The following is an 18,162-nucleotide window of genomic DNA, read 5'->3' as shown; positions in this document are numbered from 1 at the left end:
AGTACACGGTCTCCCTTCTCATGCAGACTGGCCTTTGCTTGGGCTTGACTTCTTTGACCAGTAGCTGACAACTTGGAAAGATGATGCTCCATTCTGTGTAAATTTTAAAATAATTTTCCATTAAAAATTATTTACAACTGAACTACATTTTCAGTTAGGCAGTTGTTGCTTGCTGTGCCCTAAACCTCTTACAGCCCAGCTGAAACGTTCACCACATAGATTTTAAAGAAGTTAAAACTGCAGCTTGAGCTTTCTAAATACACTGCTATATCTGACCCTTTAATATAAAAATAGGGTTTTGGAGAAAAGCAAATCTCAGATGAAAAAGTAATTTCCATCCCACAGTTCTAGCAGGATTCTGCTTCTCTCTGAATACTGAAGGCCATTTGTCTTTCTCAGTTGTGCTTTCAGCACCTATGACAAACTGTCTGTAAAATCACCAGAGACAGGCTGAGTAGAGCTATCTTCAACAAGGAATATCCCAATGCAGTTGTAACCTTGTTTTTCCTGAAGAGAGGAGGGACAGTTGGAGCGGGAGAATTAAAAATCTTAGCTGAGATTTTTTGACTGGGGCTATTGATGCTTGCCACACACCTCCTGGGATGCCAATACACAGGACAGCTTTGTGCCAGCATTGTCCAGTAGCTTTCATTCAAGTCTCGTTTTCACAGAGCTTTATGAGGTCTGGATCATCCATGGTACTTCAGGAAGAAAATGAAATGAAGCCATTAAAATGGACTCACTCAGGACAACAAATGGTGAGTATCATTGCACCCAGTTTTTCATTTAGAAGTTTAATATCTGCCCCAAGCATGCAGTCTGTGCCTTCACTGTTGTCAGTGAAGGTTGAGAGCTTGCAGTACGGCTAATCATTGCACCCCAGAACCAGTGTCTGAGAAGTAGATCACTAATGCACCTCCCTACCTGGAGTGGTTTTTCACCAGAACCACTAATGATGTGCCTGCTGATTTATTTTTGTCTTGTTCTCCTCTGGAGAATGTTTTGCCTGATAAAGTGTATTTTTAAAATGGGAGAATGTAGATTGCACCAGCTTAACCACTAGAAATTATCCTTTTATATCTTTTAAATAAGAAGGCAGAAGCTGGTTCCAAAGAATAATTTAGCTCAAATGCAAAATGAAGCCTGTCGAAACCACCTGCTTTCCTTCTTTGGTATCTGAACTCTCTCCCCAGACCACACTGGTCTGAGATGAATATTCTGGTGCCTTTGAGATGGTTGTTTCTTAGGGGAACCAACAAAAAATACTTTATTGCCCTGTTATCTTCCTCAAACAGGAGACCTCACTAGAACTCAGAGTAGATTAAGAGCCTGCCCTTGAACTCACAGACTGCAGTAGCATTAGTGTGTGTTCGCCTTAGCAGTGCTGGGCTAAAAGTCTGAGTAGGTGTTACAAGATGTAAATAATATGGGTTGGTTCTCTGTGACTGTCCCATAGCTGCTTCTGTTAGTAAAAAAAAAAAACCCAAACGTATCACCATGCAATGGTCCTAAGGAATAACTTTCCTAGTGGGAAGGGTATCAGCATTTCCTCTGAGACATACGGTTATTTCTCTTTCTTCTTCTAACACAATGACTTTATGATAATAAAAATGTTAATTTAAAAAAAAAATTTTTCTAACAGCTTTTATGCTGAACATAATAACTATTGATTTGTCCCTGAGCAAGTAAAATGAAGCTTAACTTTGTGCGACTTGCCACCTGCAGAGTTTTATATATATCACCAATTCTGGATCCAGAGATATATTTCATGTCGTTGCAAACCTGCTTTTAACCTTTTTGGCTTTAAGATCCAAACATATTCTCACTAAACCATGGTTAGATGCCTGTGTTTCTTTCAAAGGAACGTTGTTCTGCTCCTCATAAGGAAAGCTATTTTCTAATAGCAAAACTTATTTAAAATTTGATAATCACTTGCAGATGTCAAACCTCATCAGTGTTTTTGACAAATGAAAAAATTAACATATCAGTTCAAATAATATCCATGTCTCTCCTTGATTCTGTTATCATTCTATTTGTATATCAGCAACCATACTTGGATTTCCAGGTGTAGCCTGGTAGGAATTTCACAGGAAAGCATTGCAAAAACTGTATGAAATCACCTTTTTTATTGGCTGTGATTCCATTTCAAAAGAACATCATACCATTTACCCACATCATGCACCAACAAGTAGCAGGCAAATAACAAGTGAAATTCACATTCACAAAGTCTCTACTTTAAATTGTCTTCTAGCTACTTGGAGAGTACTGCATGCATCTGAAAGAAAGCTGGGGAGCATTTCTACTAGAAAATGCATGGCTAAGTTGAACTTTGCTCTCTGTGTGTGAAGGAGAGAGAAAGAGAGAAAACAAGCAATTTTTTAAGGACAGTATTGAACATTTTACTAACTCAGCACATGAAGAAACAGTTATCAAGATAACATATATTCAGAACACATACAGACAACTTGCAGATACATAAGACATTACTTTGAGGTCACAATAACTAATTTCTAACAATGCTTACTCTACCACAGTAAGCTTGCCAAAAAGATGTATTCAGCAGCATTCAAATGGACTTTCTTGACAAAGGAGAGGGACTGGGTGGGACCTAAGCCAACGTATGGTACTAGAAACATAGAGGAACTCCAAAGTGATTTAGCACATGAATTTTTTTTATTATTATTTTAAACACAAGAGTAGCATTCATAATTAATATTGCAGTCTGATTTCATATGGCTTTCTCTAAAGATAAATATGAGTTCACAAGTTCAATGGCAAACTAAATCTTTTGCCCTCCAAATGTGGAGGCCCTTTGACTTTTTTTTAACTAACCAATAAGGTCTTGGAGCTGTGAAGGAAAATGGCTGCAGTGTCTAGCCACCAACCTTTCTGTGTAAATAAAAACTAGCTAAAAAAGCAAAAGACCTCATTTACCTGAGATTGAACAGACCAGTGATGCAAATAAAACAATGGCATGGAAAGACAAAGAGATATTCAGAATCCAAACAATGAACCATGCTTCTCTTTGGTATTAAGTGCTTCAACATCTGCTTGAGTGCTGAGGGGGAAAGTGTCCAAGACAATGCTTCTCACCTCCATGCATGAGCCAAGGTGCCTGTGTCCCATGTTGCCAGTTCAGAGTAGGAAGGGAAATGGATGGGGAAAAGGGAGGGGAGAGTGCCTGGTCTCGAGTCTGTTCAGCATGTCTCAGGCACTTTGGGGGCAGTGGAAAGACTTGAGGAGAGATCCAAAACTCATGCAAGGTGCCAAAACTTATGCGAGGCACAACCAAGCAAAACCTGTCCAGTACCTGTGGTAGATCTTTTGTCATGTTTCTTTAGTGAAAAAAAAAAAAAGGAAAATTAAAATACGAACTACTAGCTCACACCTAGCTGAACTCTCTGCTGTCCCAGGAGGAAGGGCTGGGCAGGTGTGGAGAGCTGAGTTGCAGAAGAGATGAAAGGGCTGGCCTGGGAAGCTCCCACAATGAAAAAGACCCAGCAAACATTATTTAATAAACCACCTTTCCTTTCCCTCCTGCTCTGTGAGCCTGGCATGAGGCCTAACAAACTCAGCACAGAGTTCTTATGGACCTCTTCAGGGTTCAAATAGGGATGTTCACACAGCTCAGGAGCTTGGCTCAAAAAGGAGTATTTTTCATGCTCTGAGCATGGGGAAAGCAGTACCTGTTTATGAAATTTGAGCACAGGCCACACAAGACCCTGCCAAGGCCAGTCATTCAATGGCACAGATGCTGAGGCACAGGTAGAAAAAAATAATTCAAAACACTCTTCCCTTCCCTCTCTTCTCCCTTTCTTTTCCCTTTTCCTCGTCTTCCACGCATATGTGCACTCACATGCACATCAAACTGTCAGGGAGACTGTAAAAACAAACAAACGAACAACTGGCAGTACCATTATGCAAGGAAGACACCAGGTAGAAAATTCTGATTTTATGTCAGGAAACGTATTTGGCTGGATGAGGACATGAGTCCATGACGGGGGCTAGGGAAAGGTCAACGAGAAAGTGGCAGAGAACGGCCAAAGCAGAACAGAATGACCTCATCCTCTTTGTTTGTTTGTTTTTTTGTTTGCAGAATTCTCCAGCACAAGGCCAGGGGAAAATATGAATGGATGTATTCCTTTTAGCAGGGGCACATTCCTGCTCGTTCCACTTATGTGTTAGAGGATGCAGGCTGCAGAGATTAGTCAGAGCATTTCAAAAATATTGATGTCAGTGTGTCAGTGTGATCTGGGCTAGAATATTTCACTACCAATGAGTGGCTGAAGCAAAGGGCCAGCCTCTGCCTTTCAGCTTTCAGGGGTGTTGGATTTAGTTCCCTCTGTGGCAGAGCATCAAAAACTGCTACTGCTTTTGTGACAGGAGGGTTTTCAATTCTTTGAAGTTTACTTAAATAGTAATTTAATAGTGGTTGCTGAACTTGTATGGGGTGAGTAGGACACTTTCCCTGGAAAATGATAAATTGCTCAACACTGTTCTGCTACACCCAAGCATTGATTCAGACACTCATCTTGCATTAAATGAAGCTTAGGACAAAAAAACGCACTGATATTATCCGAAAGAGTAAAACCTACCTTTTCTTTACTGTGGGAAGTGCTTGGCAGTTTGTACTTGAATGAACATGTCTTTTTTGTAGAACCAGCCTGAAATAGGTTGCATCTTTATCAGCTGGTTCTGACTTGTAGATCAATCAGACTTCCTCAGTCTCCACTTTGGATTTGGTAGAAACCTATGGTTGAAGTTATCTGTGAAGAAGCATGGACAAGCATGCCTAAGAATTGGATGGGGAGGCCAAAATACATATATTTCTTCTCTTTCCTAATATTTTTCTCTATTATGAGAGATGCTGCTTAAAAGGCACAGAGTTCACAAGCTCATTGCCTTAACTATGGTGCAGATTTCTTCTGCTTACCTGAAAAGATGATAAACATCTTTTAAAATACTTTATCCAGAAAAGTACTGAGATGTTTGCCTAAACTCAGTTCGACTGAACATGTGCGTCAAAGAAGTTCCACTGAAGTAAAATGCTTGATTTAGGGTACATAATGAAGTGTCTCAGATTGCTTTCCTTTTTGTTGTCAGTAGAAAATGTGTTTTTGCTTCCAAATCTCTTCCCTTTACTTATGAAACTTTTGTTGTTCCCATGACAGGGACAAACAAGCCTAGTTCTGCCAGGCAAACCCTGATTCTCTTACAAGATTGTGAGACTGAGATGGCATGATGTTCTCACAGCAGCAACTACAGAGACCTAGCCAAATGCAAAAATTCCAGGATCAGCATTTCAGGTGACAAGCCAGACACCTGATCATAGGGTCTGTATTCAGAATAAATCTATGTATGTAAGTCTGTGTATGTACAACCAAGTCAACCTCTCCAGTAGAATTTGGCTTATGTTATGCAGTTACTTGATACCTAAAGCGCTATGCTGAGAAGCTCTCTGTAACTGTGTCTGGGAAAGGCAACAAAGATAATGGTGAGACAGATTTCCTCACATCTGACTAACATCAAGGGATGCCACACACTGTTATATTAACTAGCTTCTGCACAGCACTGGTGAAGCATTCTCACTTTATGCCTTTATAGTAGGTAGAAACTGAAACTTAAACTTTACATCTGGAGAAGCTCAGTGGGGCAGGAAATTAAGTGACCTCCCCAAGGCAATGCAGTAATTTAGCATGATACACGGCAGGTGAACTCAGGATTTCTGGATCTCCAGGGCCACCACACTCTCCCACACAAGGCAGGAAGGGGTGGGCAGAACACAGCCACAACAATATACAGGAAACCAAATGTCCATCTTGCAACCACCACATGGAATGGAACAGCTGAATATGTCACTGGGCAGAAAGAGGAAGGTTAGTTAATCAGAGCAGTCTATGTACTTGGTCACTGGCTTCAAAGGGGTTGGGGAGATCCTCTGCTAGAGCACCATGCACTTTCATGTGGTTTCAGGTCTCAGAATGGCAGCAGTCTGACCAAATCTGCTCTTTCAAGTTAAGTATATGGCTAATTCCCAAAGTAACATGACTCTTGCTTAGATTCTGGGCATTTAACTTCCACCAGCATCTGAGGGCAGATGACTCACTTCTTTCACATTTCTGAGTTAATGTCAGCTGTGTATGTCATGTACGATTTACTTTCCAAATAATCTCCTGTTCACGCCAGTGATGAAATTAAAACAGAAAGGCTCTGTATCCATGGGAGAAATGAGATATCCCTTCCAAGGACAGACATGCTCAACAACAAATGGCTAGTGTGAGCCAATCAACAAGAACATTAATAATAGTAACAGCTAATAATTATTATCAATAAAAATAAAAAGAGAATTAAAGAGAATTAAAGAGGCCACTGTTCACACTTAGTGAATATGCTTTCCTGCTTTGGATGGAAATGCATGTGAGGTTGTTCCTTTTCTATGCTTAATGTACAGTTGCCTTATTTAACATACATAGTACTATGGCTTATAATAAAAGTTGTGTAGTCTGCAGCTTTTTAATCTTTACATCCATTCAGAGGCATCTACTGGATGTGACTATGTACAAAGAAGGAATGGATTAGTCTTGGGCTGGAGGGAAGGGAAAAAGGCAGTCAGAAGGGAATGGGAAGCAAAGGGACCTCTAGTGAGCAGTAGAGGCCAGAGGTGGGGAGGGCTACATGATGGATGGCAAGATTGTAAATCCCCATTGGGCAAAAGAGAAATCCTTTGCAGTACTGTTTATGCCCGTCTAACAGTCTGCAGTTATTACTTCTTGAACATGTCCTGCAGGGGCCCTGGTAAGTATTTGATGACTGTGTCTAGAATGCTCTCTTCTTCCTCCTCCTCTTCATCCCCACAGCCAGGAGGGATTGCCTTCTTTGGGCGTGTCAGACTCCCTTCAGCATTAGCTTCCAGTGCAGCCTGGGCCTCTGCTTCCTTTTCTTCCTTCTTCTTTATCCCATACTGCAGAGGAGAGATAACACATTGTCACCCACCACCAAATAGGATTACTGATGAAGCCAACCATCATGTATGGTACCTCATATTCTACAATATGAACTTCACTGTTAATATTCTCTTTTTGCTCTTTTACACAGACACCCAAATTATCAATCCTAACAACTCCCCTCTAAGCACAGCCCAGTGGATGGACAGCTCTCACAAGACAAGATGGTCAGATGCTCAGATCACTCAGAAACAAGCACAGGAGAGAACTTGGGATTATATAGCTGTGGGTTTCACAAAGACAGTACAAGCTCTTTGTTAGTAAAGTTTTGCAGTGCTATTCTACTGGTGTAGATTCTCCTCATTTCCATTAAAAAGTCTGATGCTCAAGTCCATCATCCACAATGATTTTGAAATTCCATCTGCAGCATTTAATAGTAAAGAGTTATGCATGTGGCAAAGCTTCAGGAACAAAATAATTATCAACAAAAGAAAGCAGAGAGGACAGGACAGACAGGCAGACTGAAGTGAAAATTACAGTTTTAGATATTCTCATGTGGGAGATACCCTACAGAACCTCATCCCTTTTCTCTTGGTGTAAGTGTGATAGAAAGATGTTTTAGTAAAAATAAACTTAATGAGAAACTCTGTCTGTATTTGCATGTGGAACTCTGCACTTCTGGGGGGTAAAGATGACTCATACTGCCTGAAAAGAAACATCCTTAAGCTTGTGAGTAGAATGGATACCTGAAGTTTGCTACTCCCATTGAGAATTAAAGACATGCCAATAAGACTTCACATAGGTAACCAGAATCTCATTTTATGATTTTCATATTCAAAATTCCACATTTAATAGAAGAGTAGAGATATGCCTGAGTGAATCAGACTAGCGAGAGAAGTGCTGTAGTATCTCAGCTCCCGCAGTAACTAGGGACTTCTTTCCAACGGCTAGTTTGAAGGTGTTTCCAAGGAAAATAATTTCTACTCCACCAACACTCATCACTCCTCAGCCTTCTTACATTTCAGTAATTCTCAGGTTTTGCAGCTATTTCCATAAGTGTTTGCACAGAAATTTTGGAAATTATGGTGATACGTGATTTAAAAAATCAAGTCAAACGTGCAAACATGCAAATCTACAGCAACGAGGATACCTGCAAGCTGCACTCTATTACTTACAATCATTTCACTTCAGCTACTTTAGGGAGGCATTTGAGCTTTGTGAGGAATAGGAAAGGCATTCAGGTCTGCTGTAGCAGCTATCAGCTTCAAATCATTGCTCTGTAAAATCCAGATGCCTTTATTGATTCCTAAATTTTAATTAGTGTACAAAATGGAAATAAGATTGCTCTCAATATGTCAAAACCATAAAGTAACTAACCTAAACCCATGCAAAGGCCAGCAAAACATTTTGCATGAATAAGCTTGAAAAGAACTTTGAAAAGAAAATTAGATATGATTTAAAAAACATCAAGGAATTATGTTGGTACAAAGTATTCAGTATTTTCTAGTATCAATAGTATGGTACTGTGAAGTATCATGAAGTAGATGCTCTTTTCATGATTTTCTCTTTTCATTTTTTTCCATTAAGAATAGATCAAATTGTTTCCCAGTAAAGCAAAAAATGCATTTCTGCTGTCATGACTTTTTGATTTCAAAGGGCTCTTGGGTTTGTCAAGAAACTGCTAAATATTTCTAAGCAAAGGCAATATTTTTGCTTCCTTTCTCCAACACCATTAAGATTTAGGATGACCGCCTGCAAGATGAAACCAGTAACTTCAAAACCCCTTAGTTCTCTAAATCAATTCTTCTAAGCCAAAATGTTCATCACAGACATTTGTCTTACGATTTTTATACCTAGTGGATGCCAGTCACACCAGATTTCATGAGAGCGCTGTTCAAGAGAAATGATGTCTTCATTCATGTCTGAGGCAAAGGAAGTATTTGATCAACTTGTAGTTACAGGGCTGAACATGACAAAGAAGATCCAACATAGGGCCAGCAACCACTGCAGGGGGAATGACATACACTGCTAGGCTGTGGACAGTCTGTATGGCTGGCTGATGCTAACTCTCCCTTTCAAGTCACAGGTAGATGTCGCTGGGTGATTTTTCTACAGACTTTATCTTCCTTTGTCAGCTAGAGAAGAAGAGCAGTAGTGGAGACTACACAAATTGTAGTAACACACAGGTCCCTTCCATTCTTTCAAATCCTCCATCTCAAAATAAGTATCAGCTCATGGCAGGTTGATCCTGTAGCTCATGAACTTATTGAACAAACATCCAGGCCACAGGAAACTGTGGAATAAAAACAAGCACTCAGGTGCTACCGTGTGCTAGGACGGGGGAAGCTCAAAGATCATATGAAGGAAATAGCACTGTACTTGTCAGCCTGCGCTGACAGGTTTCCTTAGGAAGCCTCTACTGATTGCCCTCAGAGAATTTCACAGTGCTACACAGACCTTAGCTCTTATGAGATATTGCCAGTCTTATGGGGCAGCTGCAGAATGGGGCAATACATGGCCTGGAAAGATATTTTTTTCACTGTAAAAGGGCATTAATAATAAAAAAAAAGATTCTATTGTTCCAGCTTACTGGCACAAATGCCAAGTACAGAAATAAATTTTTCTTGGTTCCTACCCATAGTGATGCTACAACATGTAGAAACAAGCCATTTCCTCCTAGCACTTACGTAACACCCAAATACAAATTTAGTTGGAGCAAAGGTATTCTTCTCTTGGAGAAAGATGACATTGCATCAAAAGCAATTTTGTAAGAAAGGATTAATTTAGAGTATTCAGTGCTAGCCTTTAAACTTGGTAGCATTTTGTAGTGCTTTACATTAATCAAAATCTAATGCTGTGATGCTTCATAGTATCAAATTATAGAAAGGAAAGTTGTAATAAGAGCAAAATTTTAAAAATGCATCTTAGTGCCTCCACATGAAATCTTTTAGGTGAAGTCAACAAATAATTTTAAAAAAGAAAACTAAAAATAATGATTTTTTTTTTGCTGTTTTGCCTTTCCTGAGGATGGCAGATATTGCATTATCTCAAAAAAAATTTCAAAGGATGAGAACAATTTTTTTTCCAAGTTCCAACCCCACAAAATTTAATATCAGAGGCTGTATTTGTATCATTATCTGCTTGGCCTTCACTTATGCCACCATGAGTTAATAGTGTAGAATTATGGACGTAACCCAGCAAAATACTGAAACATTTTAAGTATGTGAACCACCTTGCTGCTCCTAAAGTCGTTACTGTGCTGTCAGATGAGGATTGTTTTCACTGGGTCATATGTTGGTGAAATACTGGTGGGCTTGAGTCCTCAGTCATCAGGTGGAAAGAGTAGGGAAAAAACACCATGGCCCTTGGTTTACCCCACACTCACTGACTGTATATCAGGAAAAGACCAGACTAACAATGCTTCCATCAACTTCTTCCCCATCTCTTTCCTTCCCCTATTTCTGCATTCCACAGGAAGCCAAAGTAAGTGCATGAACCAGAGACATGCTGGAAATACAGGGGAACTGTTGAGCCAAGGTGGACCTGCAGCTAAAATGTCAACCCACTACAAATATAGTTACTTATGACAAGCTAACCACTGCCTACTAAAAATAATCATATCTACCTAGCAAATATCTAGGCTACAGAATGAGTAAAGGAGTAACACCACGGTTAAGACACTTGCAGAAGTAACTGCTTATCTCTACGCAGTTGTGGAACTGGCTCTTCAGGAAGACAGCTGGAATCAAGCTACAAGTTAGTGGTTATCTTTGGATCAGGATTGAAACTGACTCTTTAGGAACAAGTGATTTATTTGGAGAAGTTAAGGAAAAGCAAAAGGAATTTTGTGGGGATACAAAGACAACTCAAAGCCTGCGTGGTGGGACCAGAAGAAAAGTATCAGTGCAGAGGATCCTGGAGTCTGAGAATAAACTGAGAATGAAAGGCTTTCCCATTGACATGCCAGGCAGGATGCCACTGGGACTCCCATACTTGAATGGGGATTTAAAAGACCAAGAGAGTGGCCTTGCTGACCTTAGCAGGTTGGGTTAACCATAACATAATACCCACAATGTTATGCTACTAATATTTACCATGACGGGATGCTGCTAAGGTTATTATAGTTACTCACATAACCGTACCTGCTATTGCCACAATTGAACATATTCCTGACATATTTTACAGTATCTATAAACTATTAAATATCACTATGTATTACTTTTTATAGTCACAGCTTCTTTCATCACTGGATATTTTCACTGCACACTTTTCTTCCCTCCTAATACTTGGATACGAAGGGAATGAGGACTGGTGCTGTTGGTATACATACCCAGACTTACAGCCTCAGCTGCTGGTAAAGAAGATAAACAAAGACATGTTTCAGTCCTTGGAGGAGAGGAAGGAACCATGTCCCCTTGGCTATCTTGACACGTTCACAAGTCTGACTAACACAAGGTTCAGCTGACTTAGGGTGTGCGTATGAAGCCCACAGCAGGCACTGAAATGCAAGTAAATGTTGTAATGTATTACTAAGATAAATCCATGCAGATCTGCATACTACGAATTTTGTAATGGAACAGCATGTCCTAGATGGAACTGTCTGGCCAGCACTTTCCATGGCCACTAGCAGCTGTTAACCAAGTCTGTGACTGCATCTGGGTAATAGACATCTGAACATATGCATACAGGCACCCTATAACACAGCTGTGCACCATTCATGGTGCTAGGAATTGTTAGTGGCTGGTTGTTTCCACTGTGGACAACTGGTAACATTGCTCTTCTTTCACTCAGGGAACACCTTTTCCTCCGAAGGAGCTCTGAGAGCCTGAAATTGGTCTTCAGTCTACATCCCAAGAAATAATACTGCATATCTGCTAACACTGAGTTTTAGTTTCTGGGAAAAGGTTTTTCTTCTCATTGTTTTTTGTAGCTGCAGGTGGTACCAAATCTATGACTGAACAGATGTGGCAGATAGAGCCATCTCTGGAATTACTATTTTCTTTACCAGCTGAGCTTTTAAAAGCTACCAAAAGATTTCAATGCCTGTTCCTTATCTTGCTTCATATACAAATTAAGGGAGAACTTGCCTCTTATTACACAGCCCTATTAAATTATATTCACATTCCAGCCCACAACACAATTAAAAAAGAACAAAATTATCAGCCAGACTTGGAAGTGTATGATTAGAGAAGACACTGAGAGGGCAACTTGCCCACCCTTCCACTTCATGGGTTAACTTGACCTGAACCAGTCTTTTTCTTAGAGACCTCAGCTGGTGAAGAACTCTCACCTGCTCTGGAACTTAATTATCCTTTACAATTAAAATATTTCTCCTCATGTCTAACCTGATTTTTTTCTGAAATGTCTTTTTAAAAGAAATCTGTAAAACTGAAAAGACACAGCTATTAGAAAAAGATTTATTTTTCATCTGTCCTTTTGGGCTTCATTTATTATGTGTGCTAAGCTATTTTTTTCTCTTCCATTACCAAAAAGAACACCAGCCCAGTTAAGGTCTTCCCATCATTACCTCTGGAACCTTCTGCCAGGACTATATGTAGGACTGGAACAAATTGAGAGCAACAGGCAGAGTTTAGCAGTGACCTTTAGCTCCACAACTGTGAGTGTCTGGGGTACAGAAAAAGACTCCATGTGTATTTCATTTATACAAGCCTGAAGTCTTTTTACACAATTTCTTTGTGTGATTTCCTTTGTGAGGCTGCTAAGCATACCTTTGGCTTTACGTTTCAGGTGAAGGTGAGGCAGTTTTCAGTCAGAGGCTTAGGAAAGTGCCATTATGATGGACTACGACCTGTTTTTGTGTTTTTACAGTATTGCTTATTGATCTTCCTGTGGTGACAGTGCTGCTGTATGTTCATGTGGCAACGGAAACAGCATATTTTACTTCCCCTACATCTATTCCCTCCAAGCCCCTGAGCTGGGGATGTTGAAGAATGAGAGAAGTTTTCCTACCTGAGATGGCAGTACTGAAACCCAGAGCCCTGAGTACACTATTCCCAGCACACAGAGCCTGCTTTGATGTGGATCTGGCCCAGCAATGTGCGCTGGCTCCTCCTCCACCTCAAATTAGGGATGTCTTGATTTCTGTGTGTGAACTTTGGTGCTTTTTGTTTGTTTGCTTGCTTTTCTTGGTCTACTTGTCTTTCTGATCAGTTCATTTACCCCTGACTTGATGTCCAAGGAGTTGCTATGAAGAGGGGGAGAGGATTAGTTCCCAGAAAACTTCTGGGGAAGCCTTTTAACACATTTGAAAGGAGGACACTATTTTTGCCCCTCAAGTTATCCATTTAGGTCTAAGCTCTGCCATGTACTCTTAGAATTACCCAGGCTGCCTCAGGCAGCTCAGCTATGCTGACCGTGGGTAATCTCTGTGCTTTGTGAGGGGTAATAAACAAAGAATCACAGCCTGCCACATGGGGAACCATGCAAATTTCCAGCTGTGGTACTGAATGAAAGGTAAGAGAGAGAGTTCTGGGTGTCTCAGTCCCTGCCACTCCCTGGGGGTGTGTGCATCTGAGTGTTCTTGTATAGCTCTGCTGACCAAGACCCTGCCCCTGTGTTAGTGGAAGAGGGCTGATTAATAATGGAAAAGAACAGTCTGGAAACTGCAGTCCTAAATTACATTTTTCAATTGAGTATGAGCCAAAGCGGAGCACAACTCAGGAAGGAGGTGGCAGACAGAGAGAAAGGAGAGCAATATAACTTTGGCAAGGGGGCACTTAAGATGCAATGGCAGAGCTATGGATATATGAGCAGTTTCTTCCTCATGGCTCATCTCTCCTGGAACAGAAGTTCCCAAGCCATCTCCTTGGGGGCCATCAGAGTTTTTCAGACAGCTTTTCTGCAGCAGTTATTTGTAGACATGGATTCTGCCCTTTCAGTCCTTTACCTCACCCAAGGCTCCATCTCCCCACAAGTTCCCTGTGGCTTCATGTGCCTTGCTTCTCTCTGTTAGCTCAGGCTTTCAGCTCTGTCAAAATCATAGCAGCCCTACATCCTTCATCTGTCTTGGTTCAGGTCTTCCAGTATGCATTTCAGCCTTCCCCTCTCTTTCTTTCAGGGGGCTCCCATGGCAGGTATACAGAGGCCTGCAGCTTCCAGCTTGCACCACATGCGCAGATCAGATGCAGACATGGATTTCAAAGGTCTCATCTGATCTTCATCTGCCTCCCATCAACAACTTCTCATGAAACTGGGGGAATCTGACAATCACTTCCTTCTCCCCCACGACAACATTGTTGCCTGAGAACTACACACCTGTTTTCTGTTCTGATTAGCTGTGGTTTGCAATACCTTCCTTTGGGAATATCCATTGCCCCAAGCACCCAAGAGTAGTGCTGCCCAAATAAATAGATTTGAAAGTTGCTTTTCTGCTGCCCTACAATGGAGACGGTGGAAGATAAAGCACACCTCTCCTGAGTAGATCTGATCTATACTCAACAAGCCTTGCTACTTTACTGTGATTGGAAGCAACATCACACCTGTCCAATGCTTGGTGTTTGCATAACTGTAAGTTAAAACCAGAGCTGTGTCTGGTTCATGGCTGCAGAGGACACTCCGAATTTGCTGCAAACTCAGATCAACAGGAATCTTTCCATTGGTCTCAGTGGAGGTGGGACCAGATATATATGGTCAAAACAGAGAGATGGAAAACATATTTTGGCTTAATCCACTATGGATGCTGTCTTGATGCTGAGTAAATTGGCCCTTCTGCTGACTGCTAAACTGCCTGGACTATACTAGGTTGTCACAGTCAGAATGCTTCTTTCCTGTTACTACATTCAGGTGGTGTGAACTACAGTTTTTGACCAAATTTAGTCCTCTTTGGGACTAAATCTATGAATCTAGAGATAGTCCCTATCTAAGAATCTATGAGAAAGAACAGACATAGATATATATATAATGAATTTTTCAGAATCCTCAGCAGAAAACATGTTTTCTTTTTCTCTGTGTTTGCAAATATGTTAGCTTGGTTCCTCTTGGGTATGCAGCATCCATATTAAAACAATGCTTTACTGCATAACAGTCAGCCTCAGTGAGAGGGAATGAGGTTTAGAAATTTTCAGGAGTGGAGATAATTACATTACTGCTGAATAGAAAAGACTTCCATCTTGTAACCAGAGAAGAAAATTCCAGAGCAAACACAGAATATCTGACTTATGAAGAAGAGCATGGATCAGAGGCTCCAAAATATTGATTTTAGGTACCTGGAGGGTTGACTGAAATCACCACACTGGCTCGTGATCACAGGGTCCAAGGTAAGTACTGTACATATTGTGCTCCCAGGCCTGTTAGGTCCTTTGGAAAATCTCGCCCCCAGAACCTGACTTGTGGCTTCAGATAGGAAAATCTGGCTCAATTCTGTTCCTCAAAGCAGCCAAGACAGGATAAGAAGAAAGAAAAGTTACACATTCCACACTAACATGTACAGTTTAATTGCTTATAGGATACAGTGAAAATTTAGTTTTGCTCCATGATCACCAGGATGGAGTCAAGCTGCAGAAGGTTCCCATGAGAAAAGAGGCATTTTCCAGTGATGCAGAGCAGGTGTGCTCCTAGCCAAAGAAGGATATGATTTCTTTTATTTCCTATGTCTGCATTTAGTTTTTTACATTAAAATCTCCCAGAAGCCAATGGCACGGACCCTGAAAATGCACAAATGCAGTCACCTGAATAAGTTTAGAAGAATGTATGTTACAGCTATGTATCTGACAGCATAAATAAATCCAAAGGATATATTTGTGTTTATGTGTGCACTTTGCAAAACCAGAACATGAAGTATAAGCTGCTGCTCCTCCTTCCTTCCTCCTGCAATTTTTTGCTTTTCCAAATGAAAGCCTTCCCTTTAGTATAAAGCTGGTAAAATTAATTTCCCAGAATGCTGCAGTAATTTAGATTAGATATAGCTACTTATTCTCCATAGACTCTGTTCACCATATGTGAAAAGCTCTTTCTTCTTCTTTTTTTTAGATTTTTCTTTTTTTGCATTATTTCATCTTATTTTGAAAGCTCTAGTCCCGTTAGTGTAGGTCTGGCGTTGTTTTTCTAGAAGAATCTAATACAAGTCCTCCAGTGGTTGAGGAGTGGTTCACTGCAGGATGAGGTGTCAGCTTTGTCTTACAGTGCAAAACATGGTGAAGATGCCGATAACTGGCAAAAGAAATACTATTTATATTCTCCAGGGGGCTAGGAAACTCATTGACTGCTCATGAGGCTTAGAAATTATTATCATCCTGCATTACTAGGTTTGTGCTTGTTGGAGTTCATGATTTCATTGCCTTATTGACCACAAGCAATTTGGCAGACTGGAAGTTGAAGCCAGCTGAAATTCAAAGGCTGAACCCTAAATGGCTGATTAATTTCAAGTTCAACTCTCAGTAGACAAACGACATAAGCTCTCTGCATCTGATCTCTTTGCAAATCTCTGGGAGGCCACTAAAGCTAGATTTAAAAAAAAAAAATTCTAAGTGACAGTTTTGTTTCTAGCCTGTTGCATCCATTTCTCTGTGTACGTGCTATTATGAACAGTAGGTTGTCCTTGGCATATTGTAGTACATTAAAAAGTGCTCTAGAATATGTAGAAGTGTGTTACCAGCAAAGAAAAGTGGCAAATAACAGAGCTCATCATGGCAGATCAAGAAGGAACTTAGAAAGCATTCTGGAAGTGATATTGGTGTACATGACAGAAAGTATGCTCCAGCTAAATTTATGTTCCCTACTGTAGTTCAGCACTGTGAGGGACAGTTGCATTCAGTTGTATACTTCTATTAGATAGCAGATTTGAGGGAAATGGAGATGAAATTCTATCTAAACAAAGACAACAGATCATAAACAACTTAATTGTTACGCAGGAAAAAAATTCAAAAATATTAGAAGAGAGCCAAAAAGCAGCCCCAGATATAAAAGGAGCGTACTTATCTCCACTGCGGAGAATCCTGGGACTAACCTGGCAGGAAAGTAGTCCCCTAGACTGACATTTAGGTATGCATCCGCATTTTTTTCCCCCAGCTTTCTGTGTGACCTGTGTGGCAGAGAATTCATTTTTCTTGGTGGACAGAACTTAAGTAAGGCTTACCCTTCCACAGGGGCTGCAGGGAGAGAGTCTGCTCTGAAACACAGTCATTGTTTGTAATGATGCCACACTGAAATATAACAAAATGCTTCCACGCCATTCTCATAGGTTATTCTATCCTCAGTAACTCCCTTAGATTGATAGGGTCAGTTTGACAGGAAATTAAGCTCCCTCAAATTTTCACTAAGACATTTTTTTTCCTTCAGTAACCTACACCAATGTTTCCAATGCTGACTTCGCTGACAGCACAACACAATGTAATTCTGGAATGGCAAGACCTCAGGAAAGATTAGGTAGGTGATTATCTTTAGTCTTTGCTGTGAAACTGTTTAATTTTTGTCATCAACTCCTTGGGAATTCTTCTCTGTGGAATAAATACTGCCATATCCCATTGTGGCTAGGATCTAATTAGTACACCCACCCTGACAGCACATCTGTGGAGACTACAAACTCATAGCCAAGACTCAGTAAATCAAATGTAGTTAATCAATTAGTTTCAAACCTTTGGCATACACTTCCCTCTCAAGTACAAAAAGTACTTCTCAATCCCATTAGCTGACAAAAGAGAACTCTGACATCAAAATGCTTTAAAAATGGGAAGAACACTTTTCACACCAAAAAAGAGCAAGTAAGAAAGTACGACTGTTTATTCACATGCCCTTCACAGGGACATGAAAAAATGACAGGCAAGTCACATATCTTTCTCTAGTCCTTTTTGATCTGGCACACCAGCCTCTCCCTTTCGTAATTCAAGGTAGTTTTCTTGCTCCCTAAGAGGCTGTGGAAGTCATGTTTGTAGTAAACAAAAGTTCATAAGGGAGGACATCTGGTGCATCTTAACAATCCAACTGTATAGCATTAATGATGTTACAGTGCTAGAGGAACCCACTCAGGCTCTATACAGCTTCCAGGTTGGGTTGCTATTACAAATTTGGAGAACTGCTATCACCTGTGAACACCACTGCATCATAAACCTGCCACCACTGCAATAGCTTGCAATCAGCTTGGGCTGGTAGCTCAAAACCCACATTAGAGATGAGGTGCATGCTTCACATTTCTTCCAGGTGGAATCAGCTGTTGTTACACTCTTCTCTTTGTTTTTGGTGACTGGCCATGGCAGAAATTTAG

General features: G+C 40.6%; 1 protein-coding gene across 6 annotated transcripts in view; it reads right to left on the bottom strand.

Moving 5' to 3' along the window:
• Positions 1 to 2,107: 2,107 nt before the first annotated feature.
• The window catches only part of CPLX1 (complexin 1), a 115,581-nt gene continuing 99,526 nt past the window's right edge, over positions 2,108 to 18,162 (bottom strand). For 5 of the 6 annotated variants that reach the window (XM_075078558.1, XM_075078559.1, XM_075078557.1 and 2 more), the window contains one exon: positions 2,108 to 6,961. In XM_075078558.1, coding sequence (XP_074934659.1) covers positions 6,764 to 6,961 — 198 coding nt within the window. In that variant the 3' untranslated portion in view covers positions 2,108 to 6,763. The remainder of the gene's footprint in view (positions 6,962 to 18,162) is intronic. The other variant, XM_075078563.1, reaches the window with a different exon arrangement.

This window comes from Phalacrocorax aristotelis, chromosome Z (assembly GCF_949628215.1).
Source record: "Phalacrocorax aristotelis chromosome Z, bGulAri2.1, whole genome shotgun sequence".
Taxonomy (NCBI): domain Eukaryota; kingdom Metazoa; phylum Chordata; class Aves; order Suliformes; family Phalacrocoracidae; genus Phalacrocorax; species Phalacrocorax aristotelis.
The sequence above is the reverse complement of the archived record's forward strand: the minus strand, read 5'-3'. Positions and strand labels throughout refer to the sequence as shown.